Source organism: Apis florea, unplaced genomic scaffold (genome assembly GCF_048593485.1).
Source record: "Apis florea isolate Af1SG1 unplaced genomic scaffold, ASM4859348v1 contig_3696_pilon, whole genome shotgun sequence".
Classification (NCBI taxonomy): Eukaryota; Metazoa; Arthropoda; class Insecta; order Hymenoptera; family Apidae; genus Apis; species Apis florea.
Genome location: NW_028256809.1, coordinates 1,418,761 through 1,445,481, shown reverse-complemented (window position 1 = coordinate 1,445,481; position 26,721 = coordinate 1,418,761). Strand labels below are relative to the sequence as shown.

Here is a 26,721-nt window from a genome sequence, read left to right as displayed (position 1 = left end):
AAATATTCTATAAAATACATTTATTCCGTAAAACAATTGAATATAATATAATAATAACTCACAACAACTCAATAAATGTCTAGTTCAGTGACTTGACCCAATTTTAACAACGTCGTTTTAGTCTTTTTTTTTTAAACTTTATTAAAATAATACTTTAATCGGAAAAACAAAATATATTTTTATTCACTTGGTTTTGAGTTAACCTTTGAATATTTCATCATTATAGGATATCTTTTACGATTTATAACTCGAACTAATTATATTCCATTGTTGGCATTTTATGTTTCAACGCAATTTTGTCGTTCTAGTCATTTTCTCGCTTAAAAAATTGCAACAATAGCATTAATTTTGCTAAAATTATGTAAAATATTTCTCATTTCTTATTTCTTAAAATATCGTCTCAAATTTTCAAAAAGGAAATATCAATATTTTCAAGATTCATAGAGACCATTACTAGACAAATTTTCTCGAATTACGAATATTTTTTTTATCCACTTTACTTGCAAATGATTCGATGAAATGTAAAAGAAAATGCAAAAAAAAAAAAAAAAAAAAGAAACCAGACTATTCTCCCCCGAATAACTTCTCGAAAAGGAGGAAAACGGTGAACAAGAAATGCAAGCGCTACTCGAGAATTAATGCCGACCTTAAATTACAATAATACGAAACTCTTTTCCCGTTCGAGACTCAATACAAGAATTTTATTCCTATCCGAGTGAACGTTTATTCCCCGCTTTTATTTCCACGTAATGCCGTCACCATCAATTTACTTTTGCCCCCAGCCACTCGCCACTCCGCTTGTCCCACGGCGATTGTCACTTCTACTTATAATACTTTCCGATCCTATTACCTCTGTTATGAGACAAATAGGTCAAGCTTGCCTCCTCCAAAGATCCCACGGCTCGACTTCAGGCTTATCTTTGGAAACCGGAATTTCCCTCCCCTCCCCTCCCCTCCCCCGCTCTTCCTATCCTTTTGTCGCGCAGTTTACCTCGATGCCTCGTCCCTCTCCTCAACTAAAAAGTGTCGTACCTCTTATTTCATTATCCCGCCTCTTAACTTTCTCCTCCCTCTTTCCACTATCTTTCGTTGTTGTCGTTTGACTCGTTTGTTTCCTTCCTACCTGTGCACTTTCGACGTGGCGCGGAAAAGAGGTTTAAATGTCTGGGAGGGGGGGAGGAGAGGTTGGACAACATCGAGCTAATTATTGTAATTTCATGCCTTTGGGATACGATCTCCCACCGGCCGCCTCTAATTGGACTTACGCTCCGACTTGTCGACAGCAGCTTTTGAGCGGGAATATTTTACGCGACAGCGCAACTCAAGATTTATTCCACCGTTTTTTTTTTCTTTTTCTTTTTTTTTTTTTTTTTTTTTTTTCGTCTCAAAGATAATTGTCGTGAAAAGTGAAGTGACGTTTCTTTTCACCACGTGTCTTATTTAAGTGTGACAGAATTTTTCAATCGTGAGGACGCGAAAAAATATTTTACATGTAATTCGAATGATCTGATAAATTGAAATTTGTATTTGAGAGGATTTTGTGAAAACATTTGAAGAAAACAAGTCTGCAGAATTAATTATTGAAATACACAATTAAGAAAAATATTCGGAGAGTTTAAATGAGACATTTCTTTATACTTTTTGTTTATAGAAAAAATTCGAGAGATATATATATCAACAGAATAATTTATTATATTTATAAATTTTGTGAGATGATAATGTTGGATGATAAAGAAGAAGAAGAGAATGAGAATGATTTAATTTTGTAAATATTTTATGTGTAATTCGAATGATAAGTACTTTCAAATGATCCTGAATAAATTAAAATTAGTATTTGAAAAAATTTTCTTCAAAACACTTGAAGAAAACAAGCCTGCAGAATTAATTAATTAATATTGAAATACCATTCAAAATTATATATAAAATACTATTTGTGCTTTCACAATTAAGAAAAATATTCGGAGAATTACATTTAAATGAGACATTCCTCTGTACTCTTTGTTTGTAGAAAAAAATCGAGAGATATATATATCAACAGAATAATTTATTATATTTATAAATTTTCTGAGACGATAATGTTGGATGATAAAGAAGAAGAAGAGAATGAGAATGATTTAATTTTAGAGATACATGATTCAGTGATATGGAAATGGTTGAACTTTAAAGAATAAAAGAAATATTATATTCAATGATAAAAAATATTGAAGATATATTACAATATAATATATTCCATTATTATATATGAGGTTTTTCTTGAAATGAATTTTTTTTAATGTGCATTTGTCTAAAGAAGAACGTTTTAGTACTCGTCATCGACCTAATTTTGCTATTACCAAAATTTTGTCACGTGATTAACACTTTTTTTTAGTTTATGTTTAATACATAAACTAATACCAAAAGATTTAAGATGCTGAAGAATGATTTTTTAATTCAAAATTAAAATTTGTTAATCTCCATTATAAAAATGTATATGTTATAAAATAAAAATATCTAATATAGTCTAGTGAAAATTTAATCGTTGTCAATTAAAAGATAATTGATATTTCTATATCTAATTACTCTTGCAATAAAGTGAAATTATTACATTTTATATAGAATAGATAGAAATTCAAAAAAAATATAAGATATGCAAAAATTGGAAATTATTGGAAAATTTTCGAAAAAGCATCTTAGTTTTTTCGTCAAAAAATATTGATTAATTCATTTATATATGATAAATAAATACATATTTTATTTCAATATATAAAAATTTGCAAAATACATGATATATTGTTACAAGATATATATATATTTTTTGATATTATATTAGAATAAAATTAATCTCTATTTAAACTTAAATTTTTTAATTATGTTCATAAAAACATGATTTCTATTATTTGAATTATCAAGCATAACAGTATAATCAGAAATATATATATTATATGATACAAAATAAAAAAATTAATTCATTAAGTATTTAATTCACATACAGTTATTATTAAATTTGCAAAATGGCAATTTTTTAAATTTATAATATTTGATGTACTATTATATATTTTAAAGAAAATTTTCCATAAAATTCTTTTATATGAATGTGAACTTCTATTAATTGGATGAAAAATCATAGCTGGTGGAGGAATTAGCTGAAATCCTATTATATAAATAATTTGGTTACGTGAACATGCTCGTCTCTCGACAAATTCATATAAATGGAGTTCCGTACCAATGATAGTTGAAACTGCTCTCGATCCTGAATATCATCAGAAGATTTAGTTAATACTAGGGAAATTCTCGTAAATAGTCTAACGCAACCTCGTGTTATCAAATGCATTTCTCATGGTGAAATCGACACAATGTCGATATAGAACCAATGCAGGATTTTGATATATCTCGTGATATTTATTTAACTCGAGCGAAGAATTAAGAAAAGAACGAAGAATTAACGTCAAATCAAGAATCACAATTTTATAAAACAGAGATAAATTGCAAAAGCGAAAAATAAAATGATAATAAGAATGGTAATAATAATAAGAATGGAGTTTTTATATAATTTTAATATAATCTTCTGATAAACACAATATATTGAAAATTTTTATTTTATTTAAAATGCATTGAATATCATTTGGTGTAATGTTCGATTGTTAGTATTACATTTTGTATCACTTAGATTGTTGACGAAAATCAGAACAACTAAAAGAACGAATATAACAATATTGTATATAATGTTAAATTATTTTTATACATATCTTTACCATTTATTTATGCTATATATAGCTATGAAAACGTTCTTGTAATTTTGCATTAAGATATTTACAAAAATATATTTATTTTAAAAGTATAAAAATAGTTTATTTCATATTTTTAAAATATTTTATTTTTGAAGATGAATTCAGATTTTCAGATATTGAATAAATAATTTCTTGAATTTCGCAAATTATATGCTATTTACAATAAATATCACACAGAAATTGTAATCATTTTAGAAATATCTATACAAAGAGTAATAGAATGCTATTAAGAAAAATATTTGAGTATTGTTAAATTATTTAAATTTTATTATTAATCAGATTTTAAAATAAATGATATATCACACATAAAATTTTTAAACTTGCTTTTATTGAACGTGAAATACTATTATCACGGTCTAATAAATTTTTGAAAGTTTACAACTTTAATTCAGGAAAGTTTACAAGTAAAAAGTTCATTAGAAAAGTTAAGTTCCCTTCTTTTTTAATTTTTGATTGCATGAAATTAAAATTTTAATATTTTTTTTTTTACACATATTTTTCTAATTCAGTAGAAAAGTAATTTTAATGCTTATATTATATTATTGCAATATTACATGCAATATTATTAGCGACTATATTAGAAACATGATATCATATAAGTATCGTCTTTTCTTTACATCTACAAGCATTTATTACTGGAACATGCTAGATAACTTGAGTCTTTTATTTCTTAGAATATTGAATAAATTAAATAAAACATAGTATCATTAAGTAAAATATTTAAAAGTTATATTTTTAATGAAAGTAAAAATTCATTTTAGAAAAAATTTAACAATGGAATTTATCCTCGGTTCTCAATAATTCATATTGTCTACAGAGAATTAAAAATTTCTGTACTCTAATTCCTACAATTTTTAATATAATGTATCTGGATATTGTTTCATATATATATATATATATTATTTCGCGTGAATTTAATTACACATGTATTAATATATATTCATATTTTAATTATAACCTACAAATTTTTTATACAGATTGTATAAGAATAATCTAAAACGTGATGGTTAATAATCTAAAACATGGTCAATTTGTGAAAAGAATGTTGTTTAAAGTTAATCGATGTTTTCATATTTTTGGAATGTATATTAAATCCGTATTTCCTAGCAGTTTAAAAACAACGTTAAATATTTACAAATACTACATATGTTATTAAATAGTACATAATATTATTATTAATTATGTATTATTAATAGTATATTTATGATTGCAATATTCAGATATATGTTAGTTATATGTGTAAATGTAAAATAAGGATAATTTTATTGAATTAAAGATATAGTTTAAATTGTTTAAAGAGAAGAGAAACAGTGAGAAAATTACAATATATAATTACAATGAAATGAGGATTTTTGTTAAGAAAATTAACTAATTACACAATTCAATATTATTAATAAATCATAATAAATAATTAATTAAATAAATAATTGTTATAATTAATTGTCTTTTCAAATATAATTTCTTTTATAATTAATTGAAATAATAGGGATAAATAAATTGACTTCTAATAACTTTCCCCAATTATTTAGTTATGAAACAAAAAAATCACAGTTTCTGAAACATTGAAATATTTAATAATGGTTTCGTATCGAGCAATGTAATAAAATAAATTGAAAAAAATAAATAAATAATTAAAATAACGAGTTTGAGAAATTAAGACTAATATATAAAATGTATAAAACAGTGAAAAGTACAACGTTTAACGAGTTTGCAACGCAGGTTTTTAAACGTGAATAGAATAGAATAAAACGCGGGAATTAAATAAAGGCGAGCTGGAACAAGAGAATTTTATTAAAATGAAGCGAAAATATGTAAATGTATTTGGTAAAATAATTTAATTCAAAATAAATCTGCAATAAACAGTTGATTTAATTTAGTCTGCGCAATATTTGTACTTCAAAACAACTGCAAACTTATTTGCTACAAAAAGAAGAAAACTGTTAACAAAAAGAAGATCAAGCAAGGAATCTGATTGTCGTGGTTTTATATCGAATATTTCTTGTTTCTTCTTTTGGATGAAAACGATCGTGAACGAAACTCGATTTATTTCTTAGACAATGTCAGAAAAAGTATCATTATTGATCGATAACAGAAAAGCAAATAATAGAAAAATAATATTGTTTTTAAACTTTTATTATTATAACATTTCTGATGGAGAAAGAAATATTTATTTAAAAATTACAATATCAAATTAGCAAAAATGATTTCTGTTACATTAAAATTTAATGTCCTTATTTTTATTTACGTATTATTTATTAATCTTGGCAAAAGTTTTCGCTAAATGTAATACAAAATTCATTAAATGTATTATAGTTTTTTTTAAAATGTTGTGGTATAAATATAAATCACAGAGAAAAATATTAAATCTGCATGATAAAAAATAATTCCAAAATAGATTAAATTTTTATATGTTATAAAAAAGAACACAGTAAAAATATAAAATGACAATTACAAAGAAATATTTAACTGAAAGAAATTTCAAAAAAATAATTATTATGAAAAAAATATACATATAAAAAGAAATAATTATTTTTAAAATTAAAATAATTATTTTTTATTTTTATTTCTTATTTAATATGTATTATATTATATTATATTATATATGTATTATTCTATATTATATATATATATTATATTTTAAGTTTTTATATCAACTTGTTTTTATTATACATACATCTTAACATTGAAATTATTATATATGCAATTAATGTTTTGCTTTTTCATTATTTTTTTTAATAAGAAAAATAATTAATAATAATTTAAATTATTTCTTTTTATATTTTATATCATATTGATTTAACATTTTATTTTAAATCATATTTCAAATCATATAACATTTTCATACATTTGATATTATATAATATCACATTTTAAAAATCTTTTTATTACTCTTAATAAATTTCTTGTTGTTACAATTGGTAACAACAATCAAAAATTTTTCATTAAGTAGAGATATAAGTAGAGATATTGTTATTAAATATTGATAAATATTTTTCTAAAACAATAATATAACAATAATTGTAACAATATTTTTATAAATAATTAAGTCTATAATAATTAAGCTTATTTTATGAACAAGGTTCATCTTTTTTGGAATTGTTCGAATAAAAAGAACAAAAGCATTGAATCTCTCTGGTACCAATTAAAGCATTCAATAATTTATCTTTACAACTTCTAAAACTTCGATGGTTGCTTGGAATGCTATAAACGATGACAATTATTCGAAATAACGATGGTTTTTTTCTCAAAACATGTTTATTTCCAAATAAATTTAAGAAACAATAAAACTTCTTTTAACACTTGAAGTTAATAGTTAAAAGAATAAGAAAATTTCATTCAGAAAAATAAATAATAATTATTCAAACTGAATAAATAAATAATATAAAAAATTCTAATTATTTTCTTTAATGAAAAATTGCGAATTCCATTTTCCATTAAATAATAAATATTTAAAAGTAATTAATTATAAATTAATTTAAAAGTAAATTCAAAGAATTTTTCAATGTTCAATGTTCAGTTTAAATCGCTATTAAATTAATATAATATAATATTTATTATGAAATAAACTAAATTAAATTTAATTATTACTTTTTTTCATTATTATACTTCTATTTTATTTATAATGTACTTTAAAATTTATACCATAGAAATGAAGAAAAATTCGATGAAAAATTTAAAATGTATATATGAATACATATTAACGTTAAGAAGCGAATCTTGTACAACATAAAAATGTTTCAATAAATGTAAATTAAACATTTTATTTGCCAATCTAATAACTTTTTGTTGACAAATTTTGCAATCAATACTGGAGAATGGTTAATAAATTAATAAAAGAGTATTGATACTATCAGAAATTTTAATGTTAATTAAAATTGTAATAAAATATCAGAATGTTTATAAATTCTGTTTTCATTCCCAAATTAAATTTTATTATAAGAATAAAAATAGAGAATAAAATTTGAAATTTCTTTAATACTAATTATAACATGCTGCATTTTTAAAAATCTTCGATAAATATTTAAAAAATTATAAACAATAATAATTATTTGAAATAATAATGGTTTCAAAATAAATTAATAAAATTTATTAAAGAAACTACAATAGAATATTTTTTAAAGAAAACCTCTTTTAAGTTCATTGCTTTTCAATAATATAATTTCCAATAAATAAATTTTTTCCGAAATTTATTATTTTAAATAAATAAATTTTCTTTTCACATTTTATTTATCCTCAAAGCGAAATACGAAAGAAATTTGAGATAAAAGGATAATATTAATAAATCTAATAAATCCTTCACTGTCTTTCAGTTTCATCTTAATACTATAATATAACACTAACGCCGCGTGATTGTTAGTAATTATTATATTTAAATATATTAGTATATTAAATTAATTAATATTATCAAATTACTTAAGTTAATATCTGAATTAATTAATAATTTAAATATATATAAAATATTCGCAAACATTTATTGGTCGAGATTTATTCTGAGAAATCTCTATAGAAAATATAATAGAAAATATAATAGAAATCTGTCGCAGATCTCTATTAAATCTAAAAAATGTTATTTAAAAAAACTATCGTTTCTACGAATTTAATCGACACTTATAATTATATATTTTTAACACATTTCAGTCTTGCTGGAACAGAACTCGATCCCAAAGATGACATATTCCAGACACGGCTAAATTTAACGACACTAACATCATTCTGGTTTCAGAAATTTTCCTCTAACTCGGGAATGTCAGAAATCGGACACTGATCGCGATGTTATTGGTTATTATCGTTCACCGAAAAACTTCCTGAGATCTTTCCAATTGAACTAAGAAGGGATTTTCTGAGGGCACGAGCTTCACTGGTAAAGAGAGTTTCATTGTAAACATGTCGTAGTTTCACCGCCAGATACGACGATTAGTTTGTAAACACATCGTACTCTAACCGTCAGACACGATTACCTATCGTTACTGGTAAAGAGAGACTCATTGTGAATACATCTAATCCCGGGATACGACAATAGATAGTTTCTTTGTAATTATCATCTGCTGTGAGATGATTCTGAGAGATCCTGCTCTCTTATAGACACGTGTACCGCACTAATACAGTTCACTCAATCTTTAAGAAATATATTAGCAGTTACGAGCTTCTTCACATATACATCTCAATCGAAAGAGTATTCGACATATGTATACATACTGTTTACGCCCGAAGCAGTGTCGACGTCGCTGTAGACTGTAGACAAATGTAACTGCTGGGCGCTGACTATTGGAGAGCAATGTCTCCCACGAAATGTATAAGATATCGTGTCTGAGCATGATTCTATTCAACTCACTAGTTGCTGACTACGACGTGCTCTGCTCGAGAGTTTGTTCTGTGCCGATTAGCTACGAAGAAAATGTCTTAACTTGACTCTCTTCCTAGTTAATTGGGAGTGTCCTAATTCTAAGTGGGGAACCACTAACATCACGGGTGTTGATTCGCAATATGGTCCAAGAACGAGAAAATTCGACGCCTAGCCGGTGGCTTGTATACAAAACATTGCATGGTAACAACCACGTGTCTTTTCTAATAGATCTAAACAAAGAGCGATGTTCGTACGCAAAGTCAATGGTGCGATCCAGGAATCGATTCAGGCTGTGCCGTATCAAAACACACAGAAAAACGGAGCGAGGATTAGCTTTTGTTTTAGGTCTATAGCGGCCTGCTGGCCGTGGGAACCTTGACAGAGAACTTTCCCGAAAGATTGTCTGTTTACAGTTCGCGAGCCATAAGCACTTAACGAACACACTTAACAATCTAACAATATTACTTATTTTTACAATATTTTTATTTTTTATTATTATTGTAATTCTACTTGTAGACGTAAACAATGTATACAATAATATATTCATAAGATACATGTGGACAATTAATTTTAAAGGCTAAAATAAACATAAAAATTGGTATATATAAAAATGTCGATTGAAACTTATTTATTAATTAAATTAGTTTGTATGAAATAGAGGGATGAAAGGAGATAAAAGAATTATTCATTTCTATAGAATTGAATGATTCTATATTCTATATTTCGCTTCATCTAACGTAAACTTCATTTCAAAGATTTTTTAAAGATGTCTTATAAAAATATTAACACTTTGTATAATAAATTTTTCAGACGATTAGTATAATATGATCTTTCTTCAGATTTTTTTTTACATATATAACGAGAAAAATAACGAGTCTAAGTTTTAACTTTGGCTATTATAATTTTAGTCGTTCAAAATTGTTTTATATTTTCATATTCCAATAAATTATAAATAATGATATTATTATATTTATTATATAAGGTGTTTCGTGTTATAATAATTCTTCATGAAAAAATAAATATTAAAATTACTAACTAATGAAAATATAGAATAATGATTTTTCATTTTCGAGGCTTCATTTTAGAGAAAATGAACTTTTAAAATTCTTTAAGCATACACTTGTTACGCTTTTTCTTATTAAAGAATTTATGTATGCTGAAGATCATAGAAATGAAAAAAAAATTGATACAGATATTTGATGAAGACAGAAAATTTATTAGCTATCGTGATTCAACAAGTAACAATTTGTTTAACATTTGACAAAATGGACACAATTTTTAACAATTTCTTTACTTAATAAAATAAATTATATATAATTCATCATAATTAACGTTAATTTTTAAAATATTAACATAAAGTATAATTTATGCCAAAAATTTTCAAATTTCATTTTTTCGAAAACGAAATCTGAAATGAAGAATCATTATACTATAGTTTCAATTTATTTCTTCATAAAGAATCATGTAGAGTTTTATTATTCTTTTTGAAATATATTAAATGCTAATATTTTGTTATATATATTCATAAGCAATTGATAATTAGTGATCACATACTGTCACATGTCACTAATGCACTTGTAGATTCAATGCTATATTATCATACATTATTCTTTTTACAAATAACACGAAAACTGAACTCGATTATCTAAAAGTTATTTTTTATATTTCAAAATTATCAAAGTCACTGAGAAAAGAGCTAATCTGTATTGATTCTTAAATCGTTTTCGATATCCATCATTTGAAACAGTATATATTTTCTCAAAGCGAAATGCGAGGAACAAAAATATAAAACATACATGCACATAATTAGAAAATTTCTGGATGAAAACTCCAGTTAATGGTTAATCGAGTACCCTTTAACATCACAGGAAATGTGAGGCATTTAATATTACGTAATATTGCGTAGACATGGCTCGTTTATTCTGTATCAAATTACCCTTGCGCCGCGTGCCACGAAAATGAAACATGAAATTCGATGTATAACTGTACTGTAAGTACAAAGCATCAGTACTGCGACGTTCTGCGTTTTCGTGCAGAATATCTTATCAACACATATCAGGAGTGTGAGTGTTGTTCACGCTTTTTGCAAATAAATATGCGCAACAATATTAATATAATCCGTTCTCGCTGATGAATGTAAATATCAGATGGAAATTTCATTGAGATCCGTGAGTGAACGTAGCGCGAAGTAAATAACAGAAAATCAATTTCTACGTTCTTAGTGTTACCGGTGGTTCAAATCTTTCCTCTTAGAATAAAATCTTCTCTACGTGTCTGCTTTCTTAAACGTCGGGTAAATCCTGGGCCACGTTTCGAGTATTAGATTCACTAAGTGCTTGCTTATGTTTGATAATTAATTATGAGATGAAAGGAAGTATTTAATGGTTTGATAATTTAAATAATAGCAGTTTATTTTATGCAACGATGAATCGTATAAAATAACAAATTTTTTTAAACTTTTTATGAAAGGTTTTACGAGCGATTTATATTAGAGAAATAATTTAAAACATTTTATTTAGTAATATTTACTATGTTTAATTTTTAATAAAAAATAATATTTATTATAACATCAAATAAAATTTGATTCATGAATTGTACAACTCTAATTATAAGATTTATCAAACTTTATGATTGGATTGAATGTAGGTTTTTTGCAATATTATTAGATCTAGAATCTAATGCTTTTTTAAAGCAAAATTATTGTTTATTTGAAAAGAACTTTTAGTCTTTGAAATATTCTTTATTATATGATTTTTTTATTTTTTGAAAGTGTATTTGTAAATGATATTAAATTGATCTCAATCGATAATAGTAAAACGAAATCAGATTAGTTCAAGGAAGAAATTATATTTTTTTTATCTTCTTTGTAAAATGATATCTGAAAAATTTACACAGGAATTAAATTCTAAATCTAATAAATAATTTAGTATTCGTGTAATAGTATGTAATGAATATCTTACTAAAGAAAATTTAAATTCACTGTTCAAAAATCAAAGATTTTGAAATATTTTTATATTCTTCTGAAAAAGGGACAAGGTTTATTTTTAATACGAATTATTTACGTAAAACTATTTTAATAACACTTAATCTTGATACACATTTAAATATAATGTATTACATTACAGGATGTTATCATACTATAAATCAAAAAGAAAAATTCAATAAAAAAATAATAATAACTAAATATAATAAATATAATAAAACTAATGATGTAAGTTCAACTAACTTAATTAACTTAACAAAATATACTCGAATTTTTAATTTTCCTTGAAAATAAAATTTTGAACAAAAAAAATTATAGATTTTCTTCTTATATAGATTCATTTCTTTTTTTGTTTATTATATAGTTCATATTCTGCACACAGTTTAACATCATAGCGTAACATGTATATTTGTATTCCCTTTTTAAAAATAATTAGTTTTATCTTACCATCTGTTTAAGAAATTTATTACGACATTTTAAATGCCATAATTACGTATATCATTCCGCACACGTTGAAAAGAATTCGCATACGTTAAAGTCAAAAACAATGGTAATGCTTACGTCAGGATCACGGGATATTATTCAGTATATTTTACGAAGGGCAGGATAATGGATTCGCATAAATAAACGCGTATAGTGTAGGGGACGAAATGGAAAGAGGGGAAAGAGAGTAACATCATACCTACGCGAAAAATATTTGAAATGTCGTTCCGTGCAACCGAGCCATTAAATAATAAATAACGATTCCGTGTTAACTACAAAAATAATTTAACAGAAGCATTAAATGTGAAATATAATATACAAACTTGAATGTTATTTCGTTTTCGAAATAATCATTCTATTATTGTATTCTTCTTGTTTGTACATCATGTACTCGAATTATATTTTCGAATATAAAGAAAAAAAAAGGATGCATAAATGTTTTTGATCAAAAAGCAATAAGTATTTGGATGATATTATCATTTTTTTCTTATGGATATCGATGGTTTATTGTATCATTTTTTTAAGGAAATTCGATTAAATAGAAGTCTTATTCTTCTTTATAAAATTATATTTAAATTTATTTCAAAAATTTATTGAAAATTTTTTGTTCATTGTATATTCCTGAATAATTATATATTGTATTCTTTGAATCAATTGTATCATTGAATTTTTAAATCTATTGTTTTCTAAAATATTCAAAGTAGATATACAATATTCGTGCAATAAGTCATCGATATTTTCTTCAGTTTATTATTTTAATTATTAGATGACGTTCGATTACCATATATTAATTGGACAAAATTAATTTTCAAATATAGAAAAAATATATATTATATATGTGTAATGTAATCCAAGTAACCATGTATTAAAACTTTTGTACGTTAAAAGTTTAAATCTTCTTTTAAGGTTAAATAAAGTTTCTTTTTAAAGTTATAAATTATATAAAATAAGATTTATAGGCAGACAATTAATCGATATCATATCAATAGTCAAGAGAAATATTTTTTAAATTTATCAAGATACGTTGAAATTTCAAATTTATGAAATAATATCTCAAAATATTTATTACTTAGAATCTATTTTGAATCACAATTTACAATAATTTTTTTATCTTTTTGTAAATCGAACTTCGAGTCAAGTAATTAATTCATATTAATATATAATTAACGTAAGAAAATTAAAAAAAAAATTGATCGTGAAAAAATAATAAAAATTGTTTTTTACAATTTTTTTATCTGAGCCTATAATAAAAAATTAGTCAATATCTTTTGTAAATTTATATATATGCTGAAAATTTTATCAAAATCAATTGATGCAGAAATCAAAAGATGTGAAAATCTATAGATTTTAAACAGAGCCAAATAAAATACTATTTCAAATAGTAAATAATAAATAATTCTATTTATTAAATAAAATTATTAAATTATATATAATAAATAATTCTTATTTTAAAATATTGGTATAATTTTGAAAATGAAATATTTTATTTACATTTACAAATAAATTTTTAATATAGTATTTGAAAATAATATTTTACTTAAAGAATATTAAAAATATTTCAATATTGTCTCGAATTATTTTATTCCTTTTATTTTAAATATTAAAATAAAAATGATTCGAATTCAATACATTTTTGAATACAAAGTTTTCTAATTTTTCTTTATATTTATATAGTATCGAAAATCATGGTATAGTTGATTTTTCTAAGTGCAAAAATATCTTTTATCATCATTATTTACTTATTTCTATTTTAATTTTTTTCAATATTTAATTTTTTGCACAGAAACTCTTAGGTTTTACTAAGAATGAATCGAAAAAATATTACTTATGAGACTAATAAAATATTTTATTTAAAATTTTATCATTCTATTCTATTTAAAAAACCATCTTATTTAAGCTGAAGAGATTAGATAATATTTGAAATATCTATTTCGTCAAATATTATCTAGCATTGAATTTTAAAAATTGATCAAATATTTTTTGCCAAATAATTGTACGTAATAATGTTTTTCTTTAAACTTATATCTGTCATTCAAGGACTCCAACAAGAAATATAATGATGAAAACTATTCCATTGTCTTCATTCTCAGAATGTTTTAATATACACAATTGATTTTTCTGATCGATCACAAAATTTTCCGTTTGCTTACGAACTTATCTCGTTTCTTGCTCCTTAGTTCGATCATTCTTCACCCAAATATGTCTCTCTTATACAATAAATGAATGTCTCTAAACTATACTAAACACGATATGCAAATCTGTGAGAGTTTTTCACATGCATCGTATATATCTGTTTCAGGCGGTGCTTTCCCACCCGAATTCGCCGCCCCTATCTCGAATCTAACAGTGGCGTTAGGAAGGGACGCAACTTTTACGTGTCTGGTCAAACATTTGGGAGGTTACAGGGTAAGTTTCTTCCTATGAAAATTCATCAACCGCTGATGTATGAAATTCTTGCAACGATGGCAGAATATGTGTAGCCGTCACTTTTACTCACTTTTAGCATATTTTTATTTCAATCTAACATACATGTTTCAATTATTGTGAAAAGATTGAGAACTGTTATAATAGTTATAAAAAAATATTTGCATATACGTTTATTCTTCAATAGAATAGAATATTTTTTATCACATTTATTATCACATTTATCGTACATCAATTTTTTATGGAAATATTATTGTAATAATTAATATATTTAATTAATAAATTTATCTGTTAATAATAATAAGAAATTTGAAAAGAAATTTATTTTGAGTTGTAATTATAAAATTGAGATTGATTTAACGATTTTGTTTTAATATATGAATATTATCATGGACATTAAAAAACTTTAAATGGAATTTAAAATGATATTAAATATAATGATAATTATTATTATAATTGCTTTTATAAAATCTGAAAATCATGATTATTGAGAATTTTATTTTTAATATGACACAAGATAGAATATAATTTTTATTTTTATGAGAATTTAAAAAATACCTATTATGACATTTAATTTTTATGTATATGTAACATTTTTTATATAAATCAATAAGAATAACGTATAACTTTTTTTATTTTTTAAATTATTTTTATATTTTTGAACTTTTGTACAGAAAGTAAATTCTATCATATTGGCAAAATAATTATTATATCAATTACAACCTTAAATTACCAAACAGAGCATAACAACATGAAAAAACATTTTATGTTACAATTTACAAAAAGAAAGAACATTATAAATTGTTAATCATACACGGTCACATTTTAAATTAAAGATAAAAATGTTATTCAAGCTAAAAAAATCGATAAAAATTAAAAACATTTAATTTCTTAAATAAAAATGTGAATTTTTATCATTACCAAATAATTATTTTAAAAAACAACATAATTTATATATTTAATGAGCTAGGTTTTTTTATTTTAATTTTACAAAATTTGCAAATAAATCACATTATTTATTACGAATATATTGCCTAACTAAAAAATAAAAATTTCAAATTTTTTGTGAGATGTCAAAAATTAATTTTATAAGAACTATTTAACTTAACCAAAAAATCAAAATTTTAAAATCTTTGTGGAATTTCAAAAATTAATTTTGTAAAAAATATTTTTTTATATGTGAGATCTGAAAAATTAAAGTCATATTTTTAATCTTATAACTTTTGATTTTCTGTCTACAATATTAAAATGATATTATTTTCTATAATGTACTGTTCAATCATAAAAATATTCATATATACATGAACTAAACTAACAAAATTTTTCGAATAAAATACATAATATATTAAATACATTAATATGTCAAATAAAATAATATATGTAATAGCATAATAGATTATATGTATATAGATATTTTTAGCAAATTGAATATTGAAGTGGTGAAATCAATTTTTAAAATTTCAATATTCTTTTCATTATTTTAAAAGAAAATTTTGTATTTTAGGATATTGAAATATTTATATTGATCTCTGTCTCTGTCTCTCTCTCTCTCTCTCTCTCTCTCATTAAAAATAAAATTTTCAATTTAAATAAATTTTCTTTTAAGATGATATAAGATTTTATATTTATTATATTGAAAAGATTTATAATATATTATGTTAAAACTCAAATTATTTATTTTTAACGTATGATATCTTCAACAAATAATATTCGACGATCACTTTTTTAAAAATCGGTCGTAGCGAATTTTACATCACTCTCTTTTGTCCAAATAAAATATCTTTGTCGACAAAACCAATTTCTCAAACAACCTGTATACCAATAAATTCCACAAGCACTCTTCTTGATTCGATATCCTTCCTGCTGCCACATCCTTATGTTTGAACACAAAAATAGAACCATTTCCCCTGTCGTATTGGATTTCATATCCGCAACCATAAAGACAATTTCATTACGCGTCATCGTGGTGTATTTTCCCTATAGGAAAAGAGGAAGTATTACAAGAGGAGGAATAACAATTTGAAAAATCTTCAACTTCCTTTTTTAATGAAGTCAGCGCTGAACGATATAAATTTAATTATATCTTTATCCGCGTTGCAATATTATTAGATTATTAACATTTTTATCCAGAATTCTTAAATAGTTTATGGCCATAACTGTTAGAGATATATTTTTCTCTTATAAGATTGTTCAAACAATTGTTTCAAACAAGACAAACTTTGCTTTTCCATTTGCCAATTGTAAATCCAATTTAATATATACGTACATTCTGTATGTCGTATTATTTTTTTTAATAATTGATGTGTGTATAGCATAAAGTCTATTTTTAATAAAATATTTAAAAGGTCATATTTAATTTTTTTTTCTAGAAGTCAAAACGAACATAAAAGTTAATCTATAACAATGTCGATTGAGATTTATTTTTTAAGTTAATCAATTTAAGTTCGCATTAGATGAAACAAAGCAAGAATGAAATACGAGGAGCATGTAATAGAAATAGAATCTCTCTTTTCTTTCCGTTTCTTTCATTTTATTTAATACAAACTTCAATTGGTTATAATTGAATAAATAAGCCTTAATTTTTGTACATCAACTTTCATTCAGTTAATGATATTTGTTTTGATCTCCAAAAGTGTCTCACGAATATATTAACATCATATATAAAAAATTAATATTCATATATTCATAAATAATATTCTGAGAATCGATTGGACAAATGTAAAAATTAATATATAAAAATATCAGCTAAAATTTATTTTGAAATTATAAGTAATTTTAAGCAGAATATATTACTTTTATAATAGATAGCTTTGTGAAAACACATCCATATTAATCACAATCATAAAATAATTGGAGTATAAGTACTCTCTTTTTGGTTACATATACTAGTCTATAAAAGTATTCGAATACTATTTTAAAAATTTCTACTAAATTCCATTTAACTCGAAGATTCTGATTTTATTAAAAGTTTATTTGTATGTGAAACATAATAGATTGTACATGGAGTAACTTTTTTTGGAAAAATTATTTTAAAGAAGTAAAATTCATTTTCAAAATTTCAGTTTTCAAATTTATGTTTTGAATACAATTTTGTCTGGGAATATTTCTTTCAAAAATCTAAATATTTTATATATTTAAAATTTTGCTATATATCATTATTATTATATTAAAAAAAAATTATTTAAAAAAAGATAGTAGAAAAGTTATACAATATTTAAATTATTTAAAAAAAGAAAAAACAAATGATAATCAAAAATGAATGATAAGCTCTATACATATATTACATACAATATTACAATAATATAATAGAATTTTAATATTCAAAGACAAATTATTTGAATTTAAATTTTTATCTAATCATTATATTTTCTTGTCTATATATATATATATATATATATATATATATATATATATATATATATATATATACATATATATAAATAAAATTTTAATAAAGACAAAAAAATAAATATTCTACATTTTGCTATCATGATTTTTATAATACAAATCAAAAAAATGCCAATATTTGGATTTATTCTATGCGAAAAACCTTTCGAATTTAATCAGTAATTAAACGGAAATTCAGATTTCAAAGCATCTGGTTGGTTAACAAAATTTAAATTACGTCACACTATCTGAACATTAAATATTTCAGATGACAAGTTTTCAGCAAATAATGATGCTGTAAAAGTTTTGATACTCAATTTTAATAAATTTTAATCAACTAGAAGTATTATTTGTAAAATATATACAACGTTGATGAAACGAACTTCTTTTGGAAAGTGAAAAAGATTTTAGTTTCTCATAAAAAAAATTAAGGCTTTTGATCGTAAAATTAATAAACATTGAATTATAATATTATTATATAATATTATTGCTCAAATACTGATACAACTGATACCAATGATTTCAGTATTTGTGATAAAAATGAACATTTATAATTCAATTTTTAATAAAAAATTTTTAATAAAGAATGTGAACGTAAACACATTATCGATTATATACACAAATCAACAAAATATTTGGATAAGATAAAGAATTATTTTTTGATTCTTTTTGAAAAATATAGTAGTTACACATAATAATTATAAGAAAAGACAAATATTCGAAAATTTCTGTTTTATGTCTATTCTTTTATTAAAACCTCCATTATATTCGTATTTGACAATAATTTCTGACACATTAAATATTAATTAACAATATTTCAGAACTTAAATCTAACATGTACAATTTTATTATTAACAATTTTATCTAAACAATTACATAAGCCACTTTTAATTTACTATTTACTTATTGCTTATTTCCTTTAATTACATTATTTTACAAATTATTTTGTTTATTCTATATATAAAATTGAGAGAAGAGAAATATCAAATGTCAACAATATATTAAATTTTGTTCAAATTTAAAAAAATTTGTTAGGAATGAAAAAAAAAAAAGAAAATGAAAAGAAAGAAACAATTGGATCGAAAATAATCTAAAGAACGTAACAAAGCTAAAACGATTATTGCCCACTTTTCCTAATAGGAGTTTTAATACGATATTTTCTACGCTATCACCGTTTAAAGTCATGGTTTTAAGTAGAAATGAAACGGGAGTGGATAAATTTGTGTTTACTAAGTCGAAATAGGAACAAATTCCATCCTATAATTCTTGCTACATACAGAAAATTTTGCGGTTTACCACAACGAGTGGTGTAAAGCTTGTTTCAATTTTAACGAGAGCCAAACGAAAAGGTGGATAATAAAAGGATGTTAAAAATTCAAAAGGGCGTGTTCAGGTGGTGAACACAGGTCGTGTAGCAACAAGCCTGCTCCCTCTCGTTAAGAACGCTTTGGCACGGCTATAAAGAGATAAATAATCTGGTTACGAGCGTCTAATGACATTATGCGAGAGTAAAGTGGTAACGAGCAACTGCTGCTAATTTTTCATTTGAAACTTAATGCCGAGCCAGTGTAAGTCCGACGATGCGAATGAAGCGTGCATTCACAATTTCTCCCAGATTATTTCATAATTCAATACTTCTCTCTGTCCAACGAATATTAGACCAGACAATTAAACTAATTGCAAACTAATCATATTTTGAAAATTCCATTAGGATTGTTGGAGTTCTACATTTATATTTTTTAACATTTAATACTAGGAAGCATTTTTCATTTGAATTTTTTTTTTTAATCGAAAAAAAATTAAAATTTTTGTAATATTATAATATTCTCAATATAGGATATTTAAAATGAGAAAAATTCATTAAAAAGTTGTTCAAAACACAAAATCATGTTAATTTCTTAAATATGTTAATTCATGCTAATTTCTTCAATAAGATAGAATTAAAACATTAATATAGCAAGAATAAGAAAAATAAATATTATCTAGAGAAAAGTTTTCATCTAAGTATATGATAAAATGATATATTAAATCAACCTATGTTATAAATTATAGATACAATGTACGAAAAGATATATAGCAAAAATAAAATATTCAATTTTTAATATCATTATATTAATTGACGTACTTTAGTTCAACTTTAATTTGCAGAATTTCAGAAATATCTTTTTTTAATATTTATCTATGAAATACAATATATAAATGGATACTTGAATCGATTAAATAATTAAAATGCTATATTTTAAGATATAAATTTATGAAAATTTAAATTTATTATGAAAGGATCTTTTCAAATCGTTTTCTTTTAAAAAAAATTATAGATTTTGATTCTAATCTTTATTGATTGTTAATAAGAAACAAATAAAATTTAGAATGGAATAAAAGAATAAAATTTTATTCTTTTATTTGAAGTTTTATTCTAATATAAATTATAACTATTAATGCATTTTCCTATTTGTTTAATTTTTTTTATTTAATATATTTAGAATAAAATATATGACTTTTTTATTTCATAAATTCTAATTTCAGATTTATAGTTTCATTATTATTAATTATTATTAATTTATATTTAGATTAATATAATAGAATATAATAATAATAAGAAAGGATATATATTATATTATAATATATAACTTTTAATCTTCTTAATTTATTTATTTTTTTCTTTTTTCTCTTCATCACTTATTAAAATTCGATTTAAATAAGTATGAATATACTATTTTAAAATTATAAATATTTAAGATTTTTCTAGCAAATTAACTTTATAAATATAATATATATGATAGAATTAATCGTTAATTTCATCAATAACAAAATATTGTCAATTTGTTTCTTTCCTTGATATTTATTTAAAATTTTTGAATTATATTTTTCTAAAGAACATCAAATTGCTATATGATTTATTTGAATTCTATATTATTTATTTATTATTAAAAATTTATATTCGATTTTAATAAAAAATTAACAATTTATAATAAATAATAAATTAATTATTTATAATTAATTAATATTTTCAATCTATAATAAATGAATGACCATTAATATTTATAAATATAGTAGAACATCGATTATCATATACATTGAATTTCATTATTCAAATAATTTATAAAATGAATCATGTATGTATGTATAATTCATTGATTATATTCTGGAATACATATCCTAGATCGATATAAAACGATTAATTTAATTTTTACACTAATACATTTCTCTTATTAAATATTTTCCTATCTAATTTGAACGATTCATTGCTCTCATAAGAATCAATTAATCTCATCGATATTGATGCATTATCCGACATATATCTTGTGCTCCAAGATTATTTTCGAAACTACGTTTGATAAGGAATTTTACAATGCTGAAGAGGCACAATCTCGTTGCTAGCCGTCTGCATTTGATTGTACACACGGCAGGAATAAATTTCAATTACATCTTTCCGGGAGCGAGAGCCACTTTCCAAAAACAATTTCGAACACCATTACGACATCCCTCGAGCACACCCGGTAACCCCTTTTCTATTAATACAAGCGTTTCTCGAGATCCTCTGTAGTACGCCTCTGCGACTTCGCGAGATTTTGGAATATTGTAAGGAAAATGCAAATATCGTCCCGAAGTTTGGCTAAGGAGATAGAAGGCGCGTACGCGCCGCCTATACGTGTCTCTCCGGCCGTGGCGTAGGTATCCGGCTTGTTTGTATTCCGTATTCGGCCTGTCTATAGGGAAATTGCGGTGTTCTCGACCGTCGAAATCCATGAACACGCCCCTGCCCTCTGATCGTCCTCGTTTGCTCCGTGTGCTGCCGTCTCATTAACCCTTTCGACCTGACCGGGGGACTTACACTTGACTAACAGGCTCAACCTGCGTGGCTGTAGTAAATTGCTCGCTAAATTGAATTAACCGCTTCAAAAACTTGACACCATGGACACATCGTGATTTCATTGCTACTTAAATGACGCTGTTTCATGAGCGATCCTTCCAGTTGGACAGCTATGCGGAATGCATCTAATAACTGGGACGAGCTATGACTTTAAATAGTTAATGGAATTAGGGAAAAAATGACAAAGAATAATTTTGCATTGTTTGATTGTGCTTTTTTTCCCATTAATTGAAATCTTACAATTTTTTTTTTTTTTTTTGGATTTGACATGATGAAAACTTAAGATTTTTGGAAATGTTTTATTTAATTTTGAAAATTTTCAACAAATGTTCAAATATTCCATATATTTTAAATATTTCCCTTCTTTCTGAGAAATTTTTTATTTATTACATCTCTTATTAATATAATTAAGATTATAATAATAATAAAATAATATAAATTAATATAAATAAATTTTAATAATCAATAAATTCATATAATCTGATATTTTTATTTTGATATCTTAGCCATTATCTGGCTTAAACTCTCTTGAATTTTTTTCCTTGTAAGATTAAAGAATAAAGTGTATTTTTCAAGAAATTAAAACGCTTTTTAAATAAGAATATCATATTAAAAATTTCGAAATTTTAATTTTAATTAAGTTAAAAATTTTAAGTGATTCATTATATATATGTATTAAGAAAAAACATAATTCTTAGAAGACATATTACATAAAAATATATTTTTATAGAAAATTGATAAAATATGGAACTTAAACAGAATTTTGTTTTGTTATTGCAATATATTTTATAAGCATAATTTTTTATTTTGCATAATGCTATGTTATAATAGGTATACGTTTAAATAATGTTTGTAGGATTAAATATTGATTATTAGTAATCAGAATATTATTTAATCGATTCTTATATTAATTCCATAATTAAAATAGAAATTATGAGATGAGAAGGATATAGGAAAATATATAACATGAAATATAACATGAAAATAAGTAATATTTCAATTTCTTCATAGTAATTTCAGATTTTATAATTATAATTTAAAAGATCTGTTGAAAAACTATAGTTCATTTTTCAATAAAATATGTACATTTTTTCTATTCAAATTGTTAAATTTTTATAAATTTTTTTAAAGTTTTAAAATTTGATAGAATTATAAAATAGGATTTCTAAGAAACAAAGTAAAATTTGAATTTTTATCGTATTTATGAACGAAAAAACATCAGAATTTTTAGAAATCTTTTTAAAATTTTAAAAAGATTGTCAACATTATAAAATATTATCTGCAGAAAAGTAAAAAATTAAAATTAAAATTTTTATCTTATTTAATTTTTTTATGAAATGAAATAATAATTTAGTTTCATTTTGAAATATATTAAAATATTCATCATATAGATCATCGTATAATAGATAAAATATACATCGTACAATATAATAGAATATTCATCTCGATGTTCTATCGTTTATATTGGATTTCTAATAGTAAATAAATATTTTTGCAGGTTGGCTGGCTGAAAGTGGACAGTAAGGCAATTCAGGCAATCCACGATCACGTAATAACTCACAACAACAGAGTCTCGGTATCTCATAGTGATCATACCATGTGGAATCTTCATATAAAGAATGTACAACAAGAAGACGAGGGACTCTATATGTGCCAGATTAATACAGATCCAATGAAAAGTCAAGTAAGTTCATACTATTATTATTTCAAAATTATTTTAAATTTTAAACTATTAAATGTTGCAATTATATTATATTATATGGATCTTTTGGTTTTCCTAATTTCAAAGATTTATGATAATTAATTGCAAAAATTATGAATAACAGTTTATAATAAATTAATTTTATTGTAACTCTGGAATATTAAAAAAAATTTTAATTTATTAAATAATTATAAATAATTTATTAAATGTCTTATGAAAGATTAATATTCTGTAATTAAAATTTTCTAATCTTGAGCACTATTGAAATAAAAAATGTCTTTTAAAAATGATAATTAATATATCATTTTATTCAACTAAATATTATTTGAAACAATCATGTGTTATTTAATCATGTTTTATTTGTTATTTGTTCATTACAAATAAATAATTTTTTTTAGATCATTTTGTTATTTCGTTTTCAAATAATTTTTTTATTTCATTTTTTATTTGAATAACGTCAAATAATTTTTCAAATATTCTTGAATATTATTCTATCTATGTGATGAGATATTATTATATCTATTTTTTTTTTATTTGCTACATTAATGAAATTATGAATGTCTTTCTAACAATGTAATTACATTGTAAAAGTTCTCAAATTAAAAATTCAATCATTTATCATATTGAAAAAAAAATAAAAGTTAATTTATTTAAATAAAATAATTAGTAATACTCATCCATCATATAATAATAACTTGTTATTTTTTACTTTACTTCAAATGAGTCTAATACTCGTATATCTAATACTTTTAATTACTTTTATATATAAATGACACTTGATGACTCAAAAGAAACGAGGCTATTTGTTTAGGCGCAAATGGCTATCAGAGGAGTTTAGTTGCTTGCTGTTTCGAGCGTTTTCAGTAACTAAGCGGTTGGAATCAGAGCTTTCTGCGCACAGTTTAGCTGGTAGGACGAATAGTGGTAAGCCAAGAAACTTGGCGAAATAACTAATTGGAAACGGTATCACCGACACTATTTAGATCGATAAAGTTCTAGGATGCATATCGGTTTCGGAGCGCATCAATTCCAATTAAGTGGCTCTCTACGATCTTTTACACGATATCAAATTCCTTTGCTATGATAAATCTATACATATATGTATTCCTTATTCATTATTATGTAAAATAACAGAATTATCAGAAAGCCAATAAAAACATATATAAATATAATCTTAAATATTACAAAAGAGAGAAACTAACTATTGATAAAAATTTAAAGAAAATATATCTTTATTTTTCTAAAAAAATAACTTTTGTAAAATTTTTAGGAAATTTTAATGCTTTTTATCAATTTTAAAAAAGTAATTAAATTATAATGTTTTATTAATTTTTATAATTTAATCCTATTGTTCTTTTCACTTATACTATATATTTGTATCTCTTATAGTCATAATAAAAGAAAGAATTATAATTTTTATGAAAATTATATATAATTAAAAGTATTCGTATAAATAAATAATATGTAAATTTATTATGTATGTATTTATATAAATGTAAATTTTATTTCATAGATAGATCATATAGATCTGATGAAAAATAGTTAAATAATAAAAAATAAAATAAAATTATATTTTCTTATATATATATTTTTTTCTTTTTTATTTCAGTTAATTTTCTTTGTTTTGAGAATATCCAATAAATATTATTTATCATGATATATTTTTTAAGTAATTTAAAATAATTTTAAATAATATTATATTTTTGAATAGTTATTTCTATTTTATAATAGAATGATATCAGAATATTTTTTATTTTAAATTTTTATTATTTATAAAATTATTTATATTATGCAATATTAATTGAAGTATTCACAATAAAACAAATTATCAAATGATGGAAATTTATCAATTTCTAATGATAGTCGCTGATGATAGTCGCTGTACTATTAGCTAAAATATGGAAATTTGCCAGTATTATCTATGGTGTTACAATCTCTGCAAGGTATCGAAGGCATTTCTCCAGAAGCTCGTAGAAGCACAGCATACCAGGAAACTTAACAAGCCGTCTTCACCAGTTCAGGAATGCCAGTTCTCGCTCGTGAACACTTTCGAAATAACACTTAAGCTTCAATCATTTTCCCCCTAACGGAGGATAAGCTCTATTAGATGTTAGTTAACCGCCTCTTGCATTTTGATTAACAAATAGTTACTGAAATCCATTATAAGTCTTTCTGAATTCATTATACAGAATGAATAAAATCACTTTGTCAACTGCAAAATAAAATATCTCCATTATTTTTAATAATATTTAAAATTGCTTTTTTTCGCAAAAAATATTATAATTGTTATTAATAACTTTTATGCAAATAGATGTATTAGAGTTTATATAAAAGTCAATTTTTTTTTAAATAGAATTATTTATATAATTTTTAATGCATTAATTAATGTAACATATCATTACAAAATTAATAATAATAATAATAATAATAATAATAACAACAACAATAACAACTTTTAATATAATATTCTTTTTTAACAAGAATTATTATTTTAAGAAATGTTTTAATTTTAAAATCTATTGTAAAACTTGTTATATAAAAGATTGCAAAATACAAATTATAATATCATTTAAATTAATTAAGTTTCTATTGAAAATAGAATTAATATTTTTTTTAACAACATGCCATTCAATTAATATATAAACAATTAATATTTCTATATTATTCAATTTCTATTTGAAATATTTTTTCTTATAAAAAATCAAATAAGATATTCAAGATTATGAAATCATTTTGTTTACTTTGTACAAACCTAAT

The 26,721-nt window shown here is 23.2% G+C and overlaps 1 protein-coding gene across 2 annotated transcripts in view; it reads left to right on the top strand.

Moving 5' to 3' along the window:
- Positions 1-26,721, top strand: part of LOC100871590 (lachesin) — a 94,659-nt gene that overhangs the window by 21,966 nt on the left and 45,972 nt on the right. For both annotated transcript variants that reach the window (XM_031919098.2, XM_031919097.2), the window contains 2 exons: positions 14,877-14,983; positions 23,761-23,946. In XM_031919098.2, coding sequence (XP_031774958.1) covers positions 14,877-14,983; positions 23,761-23,946 — 293 coding nt within the window. The remainder of the gene's footprint in view (positions 1-14,876; positions 14,984-23,760; positions 23,947-26,721) is intronic.